Consider the following 20,874-nt stretch of genomic DNA (forward strand, 5'->3'; position numbering starts at 1 on the left):
CATTATTATTCCTAGTATGAACGTACTGCTGATCTTTATCAGTAAATATATGAAGAATTTTAACACAGGAACAACTGTTCCCACACTGACTAAAAAGCTCTAATGAAAACCCATGAACTGAAACCCATTTTGATACAGTTGTGGGATCTGTCAGGCCCAAAAGTGGAGGCAGAAGAATGGAACCCAGCTTAGGTTTGATTCAGCCAGAGAGAGGAGAACATATTTCTAGCCAGGGGAGCCTAAAGCACAGGTAGGATGATGAGTCACATCAATGCCCTTTGAAACTTCCCAGGAGGGAAGAGTGATGTGAAGCACTGTTATCATTTAAGTTCATTTGAAGTGACAGATCTGTAGGTATTGCTGTTTGTCAAGAGCTTCACTAAGGGATGGGCATGAGGAATGATCTAGGGTGGACAGGACTTGGCTGGGTTATTCCCCATTTGATGTCTCAGATGTCCTATTATAACTGAATATTGTAGTCTCTCAACAGTGACAGGTAAAGGCAGCAAGGCTGCATATATTAAACAAGAGCTACAACTACTGATTTGGGAAGCAGAGATTGTCAGCAGTTTGGTCTTCAACTTTTTAGTGTGTTAAGTTGATCCCAAGCAGTTTGCAATGTAGCTGGGCCTGAGGACTGGACGATGGGCATTTTCAGTGAAGAACATAACAAATATTTCTGTGCAAGAAACGTTATTTGAAATGCAGCCAACTGGAGCTGAGATTTGGGCTGGATGAGCAAGGTGCTGCCTTTGAAGATCACTTGGGAACTGCACTAGTATGGCATGACAGCCACTCCTGTGCTCTGGGATGTTTTCCCTGTCATTGCCACTGCCAGTGTGGAGACTCCCAGTTTGCCTGAGGCAAAAGATAGCTAAACCAAACTGTTCAGATCTTCTGTCTGGGGAGAACAATTGGCTGTGATTTCAGACCTCATTTGTCAATGGTGTTTAATTATAGCCCTGATACCACTTACAGTGGAGGTCACTGCTTTATTGTAGATCTATTTAGTGCTCCTTCTGGCCTTAAAAATCTATGAATCTGTATTGCACTGTTTTGGGGCATTTGTAACATTTTTCACTGGTTTTCTTCTGGAGATGAAATTGCTTAAATTTCTTCTTGATAACGTGACAAAATGTTGTGGAAAGCTGACAATTTTCAGGTCTGGGAATGAAACAAAATGTACATTACATTTGTTTTCTAAGTGTACATTTACCTATTTATTTTCTCCTTGTGAAGGTCTGACTGTGCTGTAGAGTGTGGGTCCCTGAAATACTTGCAGATAAAGTGTCATTAATGAGCTGTGCTGTAAGAATATATGGAATGTGCAGACCACTGTACAGAATTATTTTTTGCACATCTGAGCATTTGAATTGTATTCTTCTCAAAAAAAAGCCTTCATTCATACTGATGGAAGATGTGCTTAAATGAGAGCTTTACCAAAATCTCTTTAGATTTGTTGGTTTTATTTTTAAAAATGCTACTTTTAAGTCTCAGTTTGAAAAGTGACCCAGGCACCTCCGAGCTTTGAGACCAACTTAGGCTTCTGAAGAGTTATTTTGATCATTTAACCTTCATATAACATGTATTTCCTTCCTTTTTTCACCTCTGGAGGTTTGACCAGAAAAAGAACATTTTTCATTTGAGATTCTCTCCTTGCCTTTAATGGTTTAAATGAACTCTTTCCAAACTAAAATATATATATACATTTAAAAACTGAGTGAAGAAAGAAAATTAGTTGTAAAAATCCTGCTTTAATTTGGTGCTAAGATTGTGAATTTCAGAATTAAATGGTAGTACCCGCTACAATCAAAATGCCACATGGCATCCATTCAAATCTGCTTCAGGCATCCTGCACTTGAATTGTGTGCAAGGCAGGAAAATAAAAGAGCTAAAATGCTGTCAGGTTAATAATAAATTGTGCATACATGTGGCACATTTCATCAGAGTATTCCTAAGCATCTCACAACTACTGATAAATCAGTCAGCCTTCACATCACTCTACCACACAGCAAAATGCGTGTTATCTCCATTTTACTGATGGCAAAACTGAGAGGCAAACAGACTGTGAATTATTGAAGGGTATCGTGTCAGAAGCTGCCTGAGGTGGGATTGGAATCCAGAATACTAAATCCTAAGTATTAAACAATATAGTAGTTTATCTAGTTTCATCCAAGTGTATTAGAAAAGCAACAAAATACTGTGGCTTACATTGAATGTGTGAAGCTAAAAATTAGGCTTTGTATTTTAGGAATTCTTGTAAAATGTCAATTGATTTTTTTTTTTTTTTTTTTTTTCCCAAGCTGATGGAATGGATTGTCCTTATCCATTAGATTCTACCCTTTGTGTCTGCTGTCTCATAATTGTTACCTGAAACTGTCTTATTTCCTACCGTTTGTTAGTGTGTTGCACTGTTTGGACATTGCTCTTCTTGCTCTGCTGGCCACCCATCTTTTGATATTGCCCAGGATGCAGCTGGCCTTCTGGTCTGCAAGTGCACATTGCTGGCTCATGTCAATCTTTTCGTCCACCACAACCCCAAGTCCTTCTCTGCAGGGCTGCTCTCAATGAGTTCTTTTCCCAGTCTGTACTTATGTCTGGATTGCCATGACCCAAGTGCAGCACCTTGCACTTGGCCTTGTTGTACCTCATTCACAACAAGCTCATTCACAAGGTTCACAAGCCCATTTTTCAAGCTTGTCCATGTCCCTCTGGATGGCATCCTTTCGTTCTGTTATATCAATTGTACTGCTCAGATTAACATCATCTGCAAACTTGCTGAGGGTGCACTTGATCCTGCTGTCTGTGACATTGCTAAAGATGTTAAACAGCACCATGAGTATGACTCCTTTGGTCAAGGTTAACTAATTTACTACAAAAGCTGTAAACATTACTTATGGATTGTTTTAATATAACACACAACAGAAAGCTACTGCCTTGTTCTCTGAAGAAGCACATCACTGTAATTCCTTCAGGCCTGTAATAACATTCATCAGCAGAACTAGGCCAGAAGAAATCAGATCTAAACTAACAGTGATGTCAGGATCAGGAGTGACATTTGTTGATAGTGTTGATAGTGTTGAAAGTGAAACTCAAGTTACTCAGAACAAAAGAGTGTCCAGTCCAGATGGAGATGTATTGCTAGAGCAATTAACTCCATTAAAGGTATTTGAAGAGTGGTCCCCAGATGTGTGACTATATTGATCTTTTCCTTAAATCTTTCTGGCAGTCTTTCATGAGCCAAACCACAACTAGACACTGATACTCTGGCTGTTTGTTACCCAAAGCAGAAGTATCATAAATTGATTTTTGTAGCTGCTTATGGCACTGCTGCTTTTCACTGCTTTCACCCAAGCTTAATCATCCCATCCTGACTTAACTCTGACTTTTGCAGGTTCATCATTGTGTTGGGAGTAGGACGGAAGCAGAGAGTGATCTGGCTTGGGCATTGCTCCTGGTTCCTCTGACCCCAACCCTAATGTGGTTGCTGAGGGAGAGTGATTTCAGGAAGGGAAGACGGAGAGAGAGAAATGACAGATGATGTGAGGAGTTAGCAGAACTGTCAGGATGATCATGGCTGGCAGGGGAAGAATCTCCTGGTTGTGACTGGCCAGGCCAGCCTTCACATACTGACACTGGGGGGAGCAGGCTCTGCACCAGGGGAAAAGGAAAGTGAGTCTTCTAAGGAAAGCTGAATTTCTGTGTGCTTTAGGTGAGAAGTGCCCACGCATGGAAAACTTGTCAGCCTCCAAGGCACCTCTGGAAAGATAAAGCTCGACTTTCACATTTACGTCCTATTATTTGTCATTATCTAAATGAAAGCATCTCTATCACTTGAGGATCTCTTCCCTGATTATCTACTGGTGGAGCTCAAAATCTCCCACCTTTTGATGCTGGATTTCCATGCTGGAATTGGCTGCTTAATACTAGACAAGATACATTCTTCACACCTTCCCAGCAATCATCAAAAGTGTCCCAAGAATCTTGTCGGGTGTAAGAAAATTGAAGCCATATAGGCGCTCTCTATCTTTTGTTTTTCCTTCTTCTTTTTTTTTTTTTTTTTCCTACAACAGTCTTTTTATTTTCTTATTCTTCTGCTCTCAGAGTTAGCCTCTGGGAGGTCTTCCATGTCTTCAAATGTAACTATGGATCCTATGGTCCACACATTCCACATACGTGAAATCAGAGGAGTTGTAAGAGCTCTGAGTCTCCTTTTCCTTCCTGGGATGGCTTGAAAATGCTGTGGCCTTCATTTATTTCCCTCTGGGCCTTACGACAGGGAACTAAAAGCTGGTATATGTTTAATGCATTCAAGCTAAAGTCATTTCTGAACAATTCTTCATCTGTTTTTGTTACCTCCCAGACTTTTTGCTGTGATTTGCTCCTGTCTGTTTAATCTGAATCGTACAGACCCCTCTGTGATTCATAGCCAGTCAGGTTTAGGTGCTCTTTGTTTTCTGTGTTTAATTATTGTAAGGAATGGACACAACAGGCATCTCTATTGTATTGGGAAACTTCATAAAGAAACAGATGCCTTATTGTCATTCTCTATGAGAATGTTTAAATTGCAAGATATGAGGTAAAAGCTCCATCTGCTGGAACAGTCCTTGAAGGCCCTGTTGGAGACAAGCTCCAGACACCTTCTGGCAAATAGGTATCTGTAGGGCTCTACACCTTCATGTAGAGCCTACTACGGCAGAGAGGAAAGCATAGACTGGCATGGGAAAGACAGCAAACAGAAGGCTGCTAGAGATTATTTTATTTGTTTGCTGAGGCAGCAACACCACGCTTATCTTAATAATCATTAATACTTGTGCCAGGTCCTGTATTTTGAAGGTCATCACCAAGATCATGCCTCAGACCTTCTCAGGAACGGCCCAAATGCTGCAGTATCCAGCAAATCAATCATAGTCTGTATTTCATGAGGCTATGCACTGCTGAGTGATCTGGAGTCTGTAAGAAACAAGTAGCAATGCATTTGAGATGAAGAAAAATTGGTATGGGAAAAAATTGAGACGAGTAAGTTATAGTGACGAAGCAGTACTAATGCTCACTACCAAATGAGCAACTATATCTTTGTCATCTTCATGAAGACTAGGGTATATCAGCGTGTTGCTGAGTGCTCAGAAGTTGTTCATAAGAGTTTCAGAGGTCCTGGAGATCAAGACATCTAATATAGCTTAGAGGATGTCAAATGACCCAACCAAAGATATTAGATATTCAAAGAGGTTCTGATCAAGCCTGAATATTTTCACTTTTGAGACTACAGCTGTAGTAAAAGACAAGACTTTATGGCTGCAGTAGAGTGTAAGACTTAATGTTCTGAAATACCAGCAGGCCCAACTGCTGCTTTCTAGGGTTTCACATTCTGCCATCGAATTGCAGTGAATACTCAGATCAATAGGTTTTACTCTTAGCAACCTAAGTATCATGCCAAGAATTTTAGTGAGATATTGGAGAATAACACTCTTCTACTTCCCTAATAATGCAGCCCACTCACATTTTACACCTGTAAATCTGCGGTAGTGATTAGGAGCATTTTCAGAGTTCAGTGAATAAATCTTTGGAGACTGTCTCGTCCTGTTTTGTAAATCATGGTTTGGCTGTAGCTCTCTGTCCAGTTTAATCTTTTATATGCTCTCCCTGTTCTTTTTCGGAGTGTCACTCGCTAGAAAGCTTGCCCCAAATAGAAGTGGGTGTTGATTCATTTGAGAGTCATACAAGAGATTGTGTAGGAGTGAATAAGCAGCTTTTGCTCATGATACGTTACACCAAATAATAAAGGAGGTTGTTGCCCTCTTCTAGGTTGAAGAAATGTAGTGAATGCATACAAACCATTTTTTCTATCTGAAATTCAGGATTGTAAAATTGTTGTCAACCCTGCCCAGGTCTGGGGATTTGGAACTGGATGATCTTTAAATTCCATTCTACCCCAACCCATTCTATGATTCTATGAAAGTGAACCTTTACCACTGACATCTCCAAGCTCAAGACTAGCTTGCAGTTCTTTGCTGCCATCACTAGGTTTCTAGGACATTCCTTCATGCCATATTGTTGGCCTCAGTGTTCCTAAGACAAGGCCTGTTTTTTTTCAGGCTCTTCATGTCATTGCAGAGGGGTTCATCAAACACTTAGTATGTGGATAAGCAGATGAATATTCTACTTCCCCCAGTGGACAGAAGCTACGACAATGAGGATTTCACTCATAACAATCTAAGTTTATGGATATAATGATTGAAAGACAATATCCTTCTTCTCTTTGATGTTTTCTCTAGACACTGAGAAGTAGATATTGAACTGTATTGTACTGGTGAGAAGCAATTGGTGCCTAAAACACTGGTATGAAGAACTGCTGGTATTTGTTAGGCTTTACCTCTAGCTTTCTGTCATTTTAGGTCAATATATTATTTTTAGGCACCATAAAAGCAAGAGGATTCCATTTCCACCTCACCTTTATACAGCCAGTCCTGGAGAAAAAGGGTGCTCCTTATTGTCCTTCCTGCAGTGACTGTGGTCGTGACAATTCCAGGGCAATATCACTGTAAGGCGTGGATATCCACTTGAACTGTCTGCAGGGATGAGTAATGTGCTCTCAGAAGGAGGTCTACTCAATACCCTTGAGTAGAAGGTTGTCAGACTTGTTTGAATAGTTTTTCTGCTTGTTTCACAGAATTATATTGTGGCACAATTGAATTATATTGTGACAAGCAATATGTAGGAGATGTACTTGATGTTCTCCCACTGGGGAATCATCGAGCTCTGGATAGCATTATCAAGACAGAATGACCCTGTTGCTCTATGCTTCCAAGCTGGCAAGCTTCCTCAGCAGACTTTTGATATCTAGCAACTGATGGCTGCTGAAAAAGTCTTTATAAATGTTCTTCTATATGTTTTCTTAATACAGGTCTTCCATGACAGAATTGTTTACAAGGGAAAATACCATGTGCCCCAGCTGCTGTTTCATATACTGCCTGTGCACAAGTTACTTGCCAAATATTTATTGGCTTCATTCTGTGTCTGTTTAGTTTTGTATTACTGACCCATTACTTTCTACTGCTTCCCTGTATATGCCAGCTAATATTCCAGATTATGTGGTACAAGGCTGTGATTGTTGACTTGTACCAAATCACCAGCTGTCCCCCAGCCTATCTGCAGACAATATTCCTAGTTGAGTAGCTGCTGAGTGTGACAGATGGGAGGTAAGCAACTGAATAAAACCATCAGTTTGCTTCTAATACATTCAAGAGATTGTTATAAAAAACAGCAAGTTCTCACCTTGGAGGAGTTACTTTACACAGTGCAAGTTTTAAATAGGAGTGCTTAATGCTTTATGAATGTGGTAAAAAGATGGTTTCTACATGCTTGTCATGTGAATGCTGGATTAATATGAAATTATTGGGATACACCTTGCAATAATAGAAATATATCACATACTTACACAAGTACATCCAATTTTGTGTTCTAAGTTCAATATTCACAGAGTTCTTCAGGATTTTCATTATACTCACTTTTTTTTCACTACAGATTTGGCTTTCACCTGAAATCTCACAGTGTGCTTTCTAATGCTTGCTTTGAAGCAGCAGTAAATTATCATATTTGAATGCTTTTTGTAAGCCTTCTGGTGCAAAGACTGATCTTGAGCCCCTCAAGGCTAGCTATATCGTGCAGTCTTCCACTGCAAGCAGATGTTACTGAAACTCCATAAGAGAAATTTCATTCCTACCATTCCCTGGGATTCTCTGCAAACCATTTTCTGTGCTCTTTGTGGAAGAAAAAGTAGTACGTCTCTGGGACCATCTTCCTGTCTCTTAATGACCATATCTAGCTCATCAAAGATACACCTTTCTGGACTGCTTAGAGATTATAACCAGCTTTCATTAATAAGCTGGGCTGTTTTGTTCATCTAGGCACTTCATTAACTGATGTGAAGTCTCCATCCTTGAGATATTCCAGACATGACTGGTCATTGTCCTGAACCTGACTGGATGGATCAAACTAAATGAACTTGAAAGGTCTCTTCCAACCTCAACAGCTTTCTAATTCTGTGGTTCTGTGGTCTCAGAAGCAGTTGCTAGTGCTTGTTTTTGCAACATGTTGTGAGATGGCAATATGGAATTTTCTACTCTTGTTAATCATTATGTCCTTGACAAGGCAGCTAGGTCACGTGCCAGTTCAGGTAAATTGCACTTCAGTTTTCCTTGATGCATTTGAAATGTTTTTCTCATACTGTCCTCAGGGGGTGTTGATATCCAGTCATTTCCACTGAAATGTACACATGTTCTTCAAGAGAGGTAAGTTATGTGTTAGTAATGAGAGTTCCTACAAAAGAAAGGACCTCCCTTCCAAATCCCTCAGCAGTAGTTCTAACAACTGTCATTGAAATCCAAAGGCGAATTGTTTCTTTACTCCTTAAAAGGTTATTATTTTGTTTCAGATCTATGTCTCCCTAGTGAAGAAAGTTTTTATTAGCTCTTTATTATGGGATCGATTACTCACCTTGCAGTGAATGAATCTCTGTAAGATGTAATCACAATGGGTTGAACAATTTTCCTTGGTTCTTGCTCTGGTATGGGCCTTCAGATTGTTTATTGCAATAAGAAAAGGGCTGTGGCTTTCCCTCATCTCACATGGGGAGATACAAACACCCTGGGACAGCCTAATATATACCACTGGTCATAAAACCTTTTTCCATGCTTTTAGCATATGAAGACTTAGACCCCCAGCTGGTGAGGGATAACAGTTTCTGTGGGAAAGGAGCTAGCTTTCAGGCATGCAAGAAGCACATGGTGGAGGTTTTCTGTTTCTGCTCTGATGTTATGGCACAGCTCAGCTGCAAAAATACTGCACTTAGAACACATTATTTTTCCTTCTTTCTTTCTGTACTTAAGACCCTGGTGAGATATCAGTTAGTGTCAGTGTCTGGCAGTGTGCTTGGCAGTCTCCTTGGTTTGGGCCTCTGCTTTCTCAGTTTGTGCAGTGCTAACATGTTTATGCACTGCTGGAAGCCAATAATTATGAAGGTGGCTTTTCTGTATGTAGGAATCAGCCAGGATATGAATTGAGGACTCCTCTTGTCTCCTTTCACTTAGGTCATGGAAGGACTGCTTCCATGAATAACCTTCCATCTCTATTGACATACAGTAGATTTGAATCAGTGGAATGGAAGTGAAAAGCTTCATATTGCTCAATGGTGTATTTTATATAACAGATCTGAAAAAAAATGAGCATGGGAGCTATCTATTGCATACACTACTCCTTTTCACAAATTTAAGAAAGAGTAGAAATTCTAAAATATTTTTTCAGTACCAAAAAGATGCCAGGCTTTCCCCCACATTGTTTCTAGCTGTTCTCAGTTCTGAGTATGAGCTTATGTATATTATATTAAGAATAATCACAAGTATTTTGTACTGCATATTTAAGAGAGAGAGGAACTGTTTCTTCATGCAAGTGATTGTAATAGTAATTGTGGGGGCCTGATCCTAGTCCATTCAGTGAGAAGAGACATCTGCTGAATTCAGTGGGTGTGAGGTCCTGCCCTGACCTGTGATTATGTACTTGGGTTCTGCATCTGCATGGATCCTGCTGAACGCTGGAGGTCTACATTTAGACATTCGTACACTAAAATTTAGCATTTTGAAAGATGCAGAATGCAGCTGTTTCCCATCATTATGTTTCACATTTACTTAAGTCAGCAGTTACTCTTTTCTAAGCAGCAAATTTCAACAATAAACAAAGCAAATGCTTCCAATGGAACCTCTTGATGACTCCTATTTAATTTAAATATATATATTGTGGCAGCAAATACAGCAATAACATGAAAAATAAAACCCACTAACATTTACTCTAAAAATGATATGTAGGTGTAGGAGGGAGAGAAAAAGAAGATGTATTTTTTCTGATTACTCATGCAGTATTTAGGATGATTATTGGAGGAGCATGCACTATACTTTTTTATGTGTAATAAATAGAGTTCTCACTTTACAGGCACAGTGAAATTCCATCCTAATTAGAATTGGAATGAATGCATCAATAATTAGTTGATACTTACTTATACCAAACCCAGAGGCTAAGTAGCTAAGGTGGCTGTGTAGCACCATGACGGGCTTTCTGAGGAGTTTTTCCCTTAGAACTGTTCTGCACTGGGAAGTGAGTGGGTGTATGGGAGAGAGAAAAGATGCAGGGATTTTTTTGGACTTAGGAAGAAAGGCCTGACAACAAATAGAGTAATAAAATAGTGATTTCAGTAAAATAGAATTAAAAGAGGAATATAGATAACACATAAATCTTACATCTCAGAAAATGCAGTAAACCCTGCTTTCAGGTGGCATCAGATGGACCTGATCCAGTTGGATTTTCCTTCTTGCACTCATGCTGTGGAACCTTCTATTTTGTTTGTTACACTCCTAACCTCCCGGTAGGCTGGGATTGTATCTCTGTCATGTCATTCACAGACAAACACAGGACACACCAGCAGGTTCCCTTACAACTGGTACTCAACACATGGGCTTTTTGAGCCCTAAGCCCAAGGCCCAACAGAGTGGTATGGCCTTGTCAAGATTGCCAATTCCTTGAATACAGTGTCTTCTGCAAAGCTCTCAGCACTGAATCTTGTAACAAGTCTAGATTTGATTCAGTATTAGCTATAATCAATACTGAGAAAGCAAGGGTGAGCTGGATTCAGTGGCGTAATAACATACATGTAGATCTTCCAGTAAAGACATATAAATTACTTAGAAGATACGATATCTGGAATACTCAGTGGAGTCTGCAGGAGGTCCCTTTTAATGTGGAAAATGCCAAGTCTCTTTTTCTATAGGGCACCCATTTGCCTCACAGATGATTGTACTATATCACTTCTAAACTGGGATGCTGTGATGCCTCAAAAGAAGAGTGCTGGCATACAGCACAAGTAAATGAGAGGTGCACCTGGGCAAAGGAGTGGTTCTTGCCCTCAAAGGCTGCACAAGGTCAGGACTCAGGCAGTAGCAGCCAAGGGCAGTGGTATAGGATGTCCTCCCCACTGTGGCTTGGCACCTCTGCTCACTGTGAGCAGGGAAAAGCTCACAAAGGCTCACCGGTGGAGCAGCATCTCTCTTCCTGCCTCATGCAAGATGAAGTTGGCAGCAGAACTGAGGAGATGGACTTTTCTTCCTTGCAGTTTTTCCCCTTGTTTCACAGCCACTGACCCTTTGCAGAGCAGGCTGGACAGGGGCAAGCAGTGCTGACAGTAAGAGTTGGGTGGGTTTTTCTTCTTTCCAGTCCTCTAGCCTTGGCTGATTCAGCCAAGCACAGCCTTCTGTGGCTCCAGCTCTGCTGCTTCAGATTGCTCTGAGGGGGAATATCAGTCCTTTAATAACTCTGTCAGACTTATCAAGGGATTTGTTTTATTAATTCTAAGACTGGGTACAGCAAATAGATTATAGCCTGGACCACTTCATAGGCTTAATAAGCCCTTTCTGTGCTTACTTATAACTTTTTTTTTTCCCAAATCTCCCTCTGTTAATTACTGTTTTTTGTTTTTGTGTTACTATTTATTGAATGTCCTCAGAGCTGTGTGTGTCACAGAGAATATGCCTGAAGTTCATTCCTATCCATCATTTTTCAGATGATAAGAGAGAGATGGAGAGAACACAAATTGCGCTGGATTTTTGGGTAGTAAATGTCTTTGATGGCTGTCATGGTGATGGTCTGAGAACAAAACAAAGCTGAAAATACTCAGCATGTGAGCAGGTTCTTGCTCAGCAGGAGGGAAGGTGCCCTCTTTCTGTGGCACACAGTAGATAATGTCCCAGTTTCCAGTCTCTGTGTCAGTCCTGTAAGTGATACAGACAGTGGTGAAATACTGCGGGCCCAATTAGAGTGCTTTGAAAAGCTAGCAGAGTGTTTGTAGTGAAGCCAGTTTTATCTTCTTGGGTTGGTACACTTTAGTCTAACTGCTAAAAACAAAAAACTGCTAAGAACTGTTTATGCTGTTCAGCATTGGAAGTTCACTGTTGCCCCTCAGCAGCAGCAGGCTCCCTGTCATCTTTATGTCCTATAACCTTCTAATATTGCTTTGCTGGATCTGAGAAGGGGTAGCTATGTTGATGAATGAAGAGAAGGATTTGCTTGTAAGGAAGACATTTAATGTAGGGAGATCCATCCAGTTCACATCCCTTCTTTCTGCCTGGAAGATCTAAGTTACAAGTTTCAAGTTAAGGCTTGAAACAGTGATTTGAGCACCTGGTGGGAAGGCAGGGCCAACCCAGGGAAGCTCAGTTGCATTCAGTGCACCTGAGTGACTGGTGGAGGTGGAGACCTTTCCAGACCTCATTTAAGGGCTGGCAGTGAAGGCAAGGGTATTTTGCTGGAGATCCCTGCTTGCTGGAGGCCTTCCAAAGGTAAGCAGGTTCTTTTCTTTGTTTTTGTGGCTGTGGCTATTGCATGTGAGCAAATCCTTACTTGCTGCAGTTTAGGACCTTGCTGTGTTTTTTGTATGGCATTACATCACCCCAATCAATTGAAATAGGAAAGTCAGAGGGAAGAAGCTTACTCCTGTTTCCTCAGGTCTGTCGTGTGAGTTGCCTCCAGATTATGAGAACATATCACTTTATGATGTGCTGTGACCACAGGAGTGTCATGTTGGTTGATTGAATATGTGTTAAAATTAAAACTGGAGGGAAAATTAGGCTTATAATGAGAATCTAGTTTCAACTGTAATTAGAACGTGAGGAAACAACTGTCTATAAGAACATCTATGTCTTGCAAGTAATTTTTGAAAGGCTTTATGAAGCCTAAGGTCCTTCTGCCTTGAAGGGAAGTCTGAATGAGGGTAGGAGGTACAGAGATGTCTAGATAATGCTTCAGAAGCCTGATAGAACAGTTAGAAGTCCAAGGTATACCTAATTTTAGAAGGTCATATATTCTTATTTCATCTAAGCTAGAACTCATTGGGAAGGAAAGAGAAACCATCTTTCTCTTCTTACTGATGGAGATTACCTATGAAAATGAGAGGGGAAAAAATAAAGTAATTTAGTCCCCTATTCTTTTCTGAATGCACTTAAGTGGAGAAGGCTTATCACTTGTAGTTTGTAACATGGTGAACCATATGGTGGCTTTTGCTGTTTGCATAGAACATTGAATGATGATGACGAATTGTAGTCTGTGGAAGATTGTGTACTGCCTATGCTCTTCTTGGGCACTCGCTGTCAGAGTAGTCATATTTTTCTATGATGTGATTTGTTTCTATTCCTCCTTCACAAGAGGTATGGCTTTTCTTGCGCTCGGAAAGTGGATTTTAGGTCAGAGTACCCCTTCATAGGGTTGTGTGAGCAATACTGATAAACAGAAAGGGAAGGTAGAGATGGTTAGCACCAGGCCTTAGTGAGGAATGAGGGTCTTGAGAGAAGTGGAGTGCTCTTAGGCTGATTTGTTTGAACTCAGTCTTTATTTCTTATTCATAAACTTGTCAGCCTGTCTTTCTGACAAGAAATATAACCTGGTTCTCACTGGGCTTTTGGCTGGATTGAGTAGTACTGTATGCCCCTCAGGGTGGGACAGGCTTCTGATGGATTTAAGCCTGTGCTAAAATCTACTGAATGTACATGCTGCCCTGTATCACTGATTGACCCCAGAGTAAAATTGAAAAACTGGTCCTACTGGAGCTAATGTAGATGCCTTTCACTGTGGATACAGAATGGTAGCCATATGCAGAAGGTCTTGTTGGCTCAAAACTCTTCAATTAAGAATGAATTGACTAAAATAAGACATGAGGTAGTAATTAGGCATACTGTGATGGTATCATTCTGAATATAGAATGATTACCCATAATTTTTTATAAGGCAACAGGTAGGTGCAGCCCTACGTGATATATTCAGCTGCAGGTTTTAAATGAATAAGTGGAAATAGTTTCACACCACATCGTTTCTAGCTCTGGAAGAGACTAGGCAAATTCATGGAGAGAGTGAAGTCCATCAAAAGCTACTAAGTATTTAGATCTTGATGCAATCATAGGATCATAGAATCACAAGATTGGAAACAACCGATAAGATCATCTAGTCCAACCATCTTCTCATTGCCAGTGCTACCACAAGTGCTAAACCATATCTCGCAGCTCCTCATCCAGATGCCTCTTGAGCACTGCCAGGGATGGCAACTCCACCACCTCCCTGGGCAGCCATTCCAGTGCCTGACCACTTGATCTCTACAAGTCTATCATTGCTGGAAGCTGCAAATAAGGTTTTTGTGAATTTTCTTTTTCTTCGACTTCTCCCTGAGTCTTTGTGCCTGCCTGCTGTCAGAAGTTTGGTCTTGCTGTGGCATTTGCCCTGTTCCATTACCAAAGCTCTTAGTCCTGGTGCTTGGCAGCTGGTACTGATGGAGCTGCCCAGGGAGTATATTTTGAATTAGTGTAATAAAGTAATAGGAAATGAGACTGGGAAAGGTCCCAGCAGCCAAACCTTTTCAAGACAAGATCAGGTGTAACTGGAAAATTAATGAAAAATACCAGTCAAGTCTTCTCTTAACAGTCTCCAGTGCTGATGGCTAACTTCCAGTACCCATACATTTCCACGGCTACTATCTTATTACTACCACATTCTCTAACATGAAAATTAGAAGCTTCTTTTCATTTGATCTATAGTGAATCTGGAGTGCATGGTATTTTATTCTACTTGCTCCTGTTCTTCAGAAGTTTTGGTTATGTATCCCTGTGTGCTGTACAGGACTGTGGACATAGCTGGCTGAACAGAGGTATATGGAGGTGCTGTGTGAAATAGAGGAAAGAGATGTATTTTCCCCTAGTGTTTGGGTCTCTAGGATGAAACATTAAAATCTTCATCCTGGAGTGATCAGACAACATATCTAGGCAGTGAAGATCAACAGATTGCTTGGAGAGCATCAAGTAATTAATTTCCAGTTGAGTTCTTTTGCTAGTGGAAGACTACAGAACAATAGAGTTTTTCCCTGGCAGTGTAGTCAGGACTCTGAAGAACGTATATGAACATATTTGTTGGGATGTGTGGGAGGGGATGGTACTTTCACTGAAAGCTGTGAAATCAGTGAGCAGCTTTATCTAAGAATAGTAATGATACAGAGTTAATTAGAGGGATAATTATGAATGCATTTCTCTAACTTTATGTTGACTTTAGTTTTGTTTTTCACTCTTACTGGAGCAAAGTAACTGTGTTTTTTGAGTGGCAGGCATATTTAATCCCTCTATGCCATCTTGTTTTGGAATCGCTCTAAGTGGGCAGGCAATTGTAGCAAGCCCAATGTTTTTTGCAGATATCTTCTTAGCTAGCTATACTCTGCCTGGGTGTCTTGACTGCTCGAGAGGAGGAATTTTGGCCCTTTGCAGTAGGGTATCCATTTTCTTTATTAGGCACAGAATCTGTTTACACCTAGTGTGCTTTAGGGGGTGATTTGTTGAGGTGCGTGCCAGTAAATCTCACATTTGGCCCTGTGGAGTGCCCCTGAAATTCATAGTGGTGGAACCAGGCTGAGTGTGGAGAATGGGAGGCATCAAATCAATGTTATTAATTCAGGTAAGAATCTCTTCACCTCATTAAAATCTGAAATGTTTCAGAATAGCATTGTACTTTTAATAGAATCAGTCAAGTTATAGTAAGGTTTTATTCTGCCTTTTTGAGTAGCTTATTGTTCTAACTCTGACATACTAAACTGTTGGCGTTTGTATAAGCTGTTAAACATCTGCGTCTTTCATTTCAGAGCTGGCTACATTTCAGTACTGGATGAATGATCCCTATATCACAGCTAATAAGTGTTTTGGGATCCCAAGTATACGCTCTTTGGACAGTACCACAAATGTATGCAATTCTATGAAATGTATCAGTGAGTACTATTCTCAAGAGGCTGCAGCCTAAGAGATCCCACAGGACAAAGGACACAGAGAAAAGTAATTGATAGTAATGAACTTGTTTGTGCATGTGTCACCACTTGTCTCTGCTGAATAAAATCAGAAGTGTTCAACACTTCATTAACATAAATTACAGGGTTCTATTCTTCTGAAGTGAGACAATAAGGCCTACACCTGCTAGTACTGTGAAGTTCTTCGTGATCCCAGCATGCAGCTCACTGACTGACATCATAGACTCAAGTGGTCTTGGATTTGTCCCAGTATCATGAATGTTCATAAATAGAACTAGTCTCATCTGTCATGGTTCCACTGGAATCAGTGGGAAGATACCATGGTAAGACAAACGATGTTAAGTAAATATATAGAATGGGATCACAACACTATCACAGTAAATGCTAACTCTGTTTTAAACTTACCTGAGGCAGGACTTCAACTTAATCAGCCATAAATAGTGTACAAGATGCCTATTTCCTGTGTGAGTACAGACTACAGAGATGATTCTTGGTTCTTGGGACTGGTCTCATTACTGAGACTGGTTTTACCAGAGCAATCTTTTTTTTTTTTTTTTTTTTTTTTGCAGTTTTTGCACTGCTTCCTGAAGAAGACAAAGAATCTGCACGGTTTTGCACCAGCAGTGGTTCCCAATAGTTTGACACGTTTGTTCAAGTCATGGTGATGTGAGTTGATAGGGCCAGTGTGTACCACAAATCTGTACTTCCTCTGTTTTCCAGGTAGAAAGGAAAGGGTGCTCTCATGACATTTTCCATTATTACTAAACTTATTAAAAAAAAATATGAGAACAAAAATTACCTCAGTTGTTTCTGTTAGTGGTGCTGTAGTGATCTGATCTAATGTTAGCTTTGTTATTCCTGATCACTGCCATCCTCCTTTCCCTTTCACCCCACCCAAGTGGCAGGGGCTGCACCAGAGAAAGGCAGAAGTCTGCTGATTCCTCTTGCAACCCAGCTAAGGTGCAGCCCTTTACAAGGAGACAGTAAATTGAAATAAATTGAAGTAAGTCTTTGTCATAGGATAAAGCAAAACCCATCTTTTCTGAAGAGGCAGGCCTTTCTGTGGTTGAAATGCTCTGAGCTGTAGAAAGTTGGAAAACTTCCATCTGCATGGCAGCATGTCCCACAGTCACAGGTTGGTTGATGGCCATGAATTCTACATGCTCCTTGTTTCATTGGGGAATGCTGCACTTCCTCAGTCTGTATGGTAGGTCGGAGACCCTCAAAGTGGAAGGAGGGTAGTGCTGATGGAAGGTGAGAAGTGATGTATTTAAATGGTCATTTTAAAAACAAATCAGAAAAACATGAAGAGAATTTGAGAGAATGCATCAGATGACAGGGACCAAAGGAGAGTCAAATAATCTCCCCAGCTATGGTTCTGTTGTCAGTATTTGCAATTTCTATTCTTTAGGCTTTCTTCCAACTGGGGAGGCACCAGCCCTGTATGAACATGTCATCAGAGGTTTCTGCTTAAGGGTTTCTTTTGTAGGTATATGCAGCCACACTTTCAATTGTGCTCCAAAGCTGAGCAGGACCCTGTACTGCAAAGATATTATGGGGTTCCCTGGGAGGACTGGCATGGCAATTCCAATTGCATGCCATTTCCCTACTTGTTGTAGGGTCTTTTGTGGGGGCTGACTGGCTATGTGCCATTTTTTGTGTTACCAAAGAAAGCAGTGCTTTCTCATGTGTGTTTTAAAATAAAAATTTCACCATTTGAAAGCAGCATTTGCTAGCAGATACCACATGGGGGGGTGTCTGCAATACAGGAAACTCCCTTTGTATTTATTGTAGGAAAGCAGTACCTCTAAATGACTTTGGCTGCCAAGTAGGTAAATACTGTAAAAGTGTCACAGAAATGCAAACTAGCTTTTATGATGCAATTAGTGTACTTATAAATCATGTTGTATGAAGACATTCCCCCCTCTTCCCCCCCCCAGAAAAAGGAATAAAAGGAAAAAGAGGAGGAAAAAGAAAGCTAAGTACAAAACCAATCAGGTTCAGAGATGCCTGCTCTTAGAGACATCTGCATTAAGCATATAGGTAAATGGAAATCCCTTGCTGGCTGCCTGGTTAATTGGCATTGAAATACTAGGAAGATGCTCATGTAGCTCTTAACACTTAATTGTTCCCTTTTTTAACAACTTCATGACCTGTTTATTTCACACACAGTTAAATAAGTATTAGTTAAAGCAGTTTATCAGTTACAGCCTACTGCCTCTTCTCTTACTTGCTTAATGTGCTTCCTCACCCTTGGTTTGCTTTCTCTTTTTGCCCTTTCTCTCTGGTGATCCTATTTATCCTCCAAGCACACTTTGGTTTCTTCCAGGAGCTCAGGCCCTGCTGGTGCTGCCTGCTGTTCCCTGGGTCCTGGGGCAACCTGGATGTGGTGGTGCTGTCTGAGAATGCATGTGGGTTCTGGAGCCTTGTACTTGTTTGGAGCAGGCACTAGAGCAGCTGCTGGGTTATCAGTAATAATTGGGGTATCTTACACTGTTCCTTCTTTCATCTTTTACTTCAGAAACATGTGATCATCTCTGATTGCAACTCTGATTTTTCCCGAAAACACCTTGGTTCTAGTCCTTCAGTGGACTTGTTTCTTTGACATGTTTGTATTCAGCAGTGGTGGTAAAGGTCTACTCCTTTTTGTTCTCATCTTATTTTGCCTTCCATCCTTAGTGCATGTGCTGCTGTCTGATGCTTGTTTTTTTTTTTTTTTTTCCTGTCTAAAAAATTATTTTCAAGCAGCTGTTCAATAGTAGGTTTTTGTCTGAGTTCATGTGCCATGACACCAGATCCTAGATACTGTTATGAGTTGAAAAAGGAGAGGCAACAAAAACCGCTCACCAGATTTGGCGTATATTTAGTACAAGCTATGGAAGTTAAATGAGGTGGTGCAGCAGTCCCTGCTCTGTTTGTGCATTGTTTTATTTGGGTTATTACTTCCTTAGCAAAGGATGGTTTGGTATGTGTGGTGTGCCTCGGGGACTTTACCTCAAATGAATCTGGAATCATTACAAAGTGATAAACAAAAAGCAACGCGTGCAGGAATCAATCACTCACCTCCAAAATGTAAGTGTCTTGGGACAACAAGTGGAAGTGGTTTCATAGGAATATTGTAGGTTTGGACAGGAGGATACTGACAGAAGTTGGAGGGGATATTCAGGGAAGGAGAATACATTCTTAGACCTTGGTGTGTAGCCAAAGCACCTGGCATGTCATGCTCCTGGACTTCTGGCAGAAATGTTCTTGGATCTGTAGGAACCTGAAGGGTTAATGTAGTGCTCTGAAGCCTTTCCTGAAGGATGGTGCCTGCAACAGTGTAGCTCCTGGGGCAAGGTTCAGGCCTCCAAGGAGGAATGCTATGGAGGGACTTGGCCCCACTGTTTCTGCAAGCAAATTCATGCTTTTCTTTGGAGGAGTGCTTTAGAAGGAAGGTTTCTGGCATTTCAGAGGTTCTTCCCTTGTGGGATTGTAAGTGTGGCTATTCAGAGCGAGCCATAACATGGGACGCTAAAAAAGATGTAAGAGGCTTTTTTTTTAAAAGCACATTCTCTGGGTTTGCTGGGCTCTGCAAACAAAAAAACCAAAAGGGTTCTACATTCAAAGATGCACCTTTCTGTGATCATTATCCTTATTATCCTTACTTACATTGCCTTGCTCATGTGTATTTTGAAAGACTAATTTATTCTGGGATTTATGTGATTGAGTCCAAAAAGTGGTCCTATTTGACAAAGGAGAAAGTATTGAATGCCACTTGGTCTGAATTCCACATCCTGTGGAAAGGCAACATGGGATGTGCCAACCCATGATGCTCCTCCCCCACCACTACTATTGTCTGCAATGAAGGATGGGATTTCTTGAGAATGATGGGCAGGAGGAATGAAAAGGAATGGGTTCTCTTCTGGACTTTGGGACTGAGTGTCTTGCACCTGGTCATAAATTCACATGGCCCCTCATAAAAGGGGAGCAGGTTACTTTCTATTTGTTCTGAAAACTTGCTTGAATTTATGTGCACTGGAAACCTACTGCAGGCAGGTAGGTTTTGTTTCTTCCTTTTGCATTTGTGTGTGAAAACTGGAATATTTTAACCAGTGTTCTTACAGGAACTCTCTCTGGACAGATATGACGGTGGATTCACTTCTACATGCACAGTGGAGAGGGAGTCAAAACCTTCTCCCTTGCATGGCTGAGTGCTTGGCTGCAGATGGGTGGCCTTCTAACAAACCTAATTACTTCTGGTTTTGCATGAAATTGATTTCCATGCAAGGATGCTGAGTTGCTGTGTGACTCTCTAATGGCTTTTCTCTCTTTTCTCTCTTCTCCTTTTCTCCCTTCTGCTTGCCATGAAAATACTTCAACAGATGTCAATCACATTCCAGGTAAGTATTACCCTCAGCAAACTGAAGGGCTGCTCTTTGCAGAGTTGGTTGTGGGCAGTTACAAAGGGCAGAAACCTCATCTGGCCTCCTGGGAGCATTCAGCACAAATCTGCATCCTGGATTTCACAAGGTCTGGATTGCAAAGTCTATGATGAAAGGAAGACTTTGTGACTTTCACTGCTATAAAACATTCTTCTTCTGAAATTAAGCTGTGTTGGTCAGTTAAAGGGATGTTTTCTGAATGAAAATGGCATTTTAAAAGTTGGTTGTATTACTAATAAGATGGCATTAAACACTGCATTATATATACAGTTTTTCTTATATGTATATGTGCAGGAATACAAATCTAGCTCATCTTCCCGCTCCTAGCATAGTTTGCTCTGTTTGCTAGTCCTGCTGAAAACCACCTGGTGTTCATTTCCCCTAACAAAGAGTTTTATTGTTCTTATTTTAGGTTTAAAAAAAAAAGTGAGGATGTTTCTGGCCAAATGTAAATGTATGATTTTACTTAGGTCTGAAGGCTTTTGTTCCCTACAGTGTGCTAATAATTCATTTAAAAGAATTGCGTTGCTTACTTGGGGAATTCTTCCCATAGGAAGCATTTTACCACAGAGAACTCCAAGCC

General features: G+C 40.7%; 1 protein-coding gene across 14 annotated transcripts in view; it reads left to right on the forward strand.

Moving 5' to 3' along the window:
- NRXN3 (neurexin 3) overlaps nt 1–20,874 on the forward strand; it is a 943,812-nt gene that overhangs the window by 57,993 nt on the left and 864,945 nt on the right. For 12 of the 14 annotated variants that reach the window (XM_052693472.1, XM_052693473.1, XM_052693470.1 and 9 more), the window contains exon 3: nt 20,232–20,249. The exons of the other annotated variants lie outside the window; for them this stretch is intronic. In XM_052693472.1, the coding sequence (XP_052549432.1) occupies nt 20,232–20,249 (18 nt within the window). The remainder of the gene's footprint in view (nt 1–20,231; nt 20,250–20,874) is intronic. 14 annotated transcript variants of the gene reach the window in all.

The sequence above is a fragment of the Tympanuchus pallidicinctus genome, unplaced genomic scaffold (assembly GCF_026119805.1).
Source record: "Tympanuchus pallidicinctus isolate F22 unplaced genomic scaffold, pur_lepc_1.0 scaffold3, whole genome shotgun sequence".
In the NCBI taxonomy this organism is placed as follows: Eukaryota; Metazoa; Chordata; class Aves; order Galliformes; family Phasianidae; genus Tympanuchus; species Tympanuchus pallidicinctus.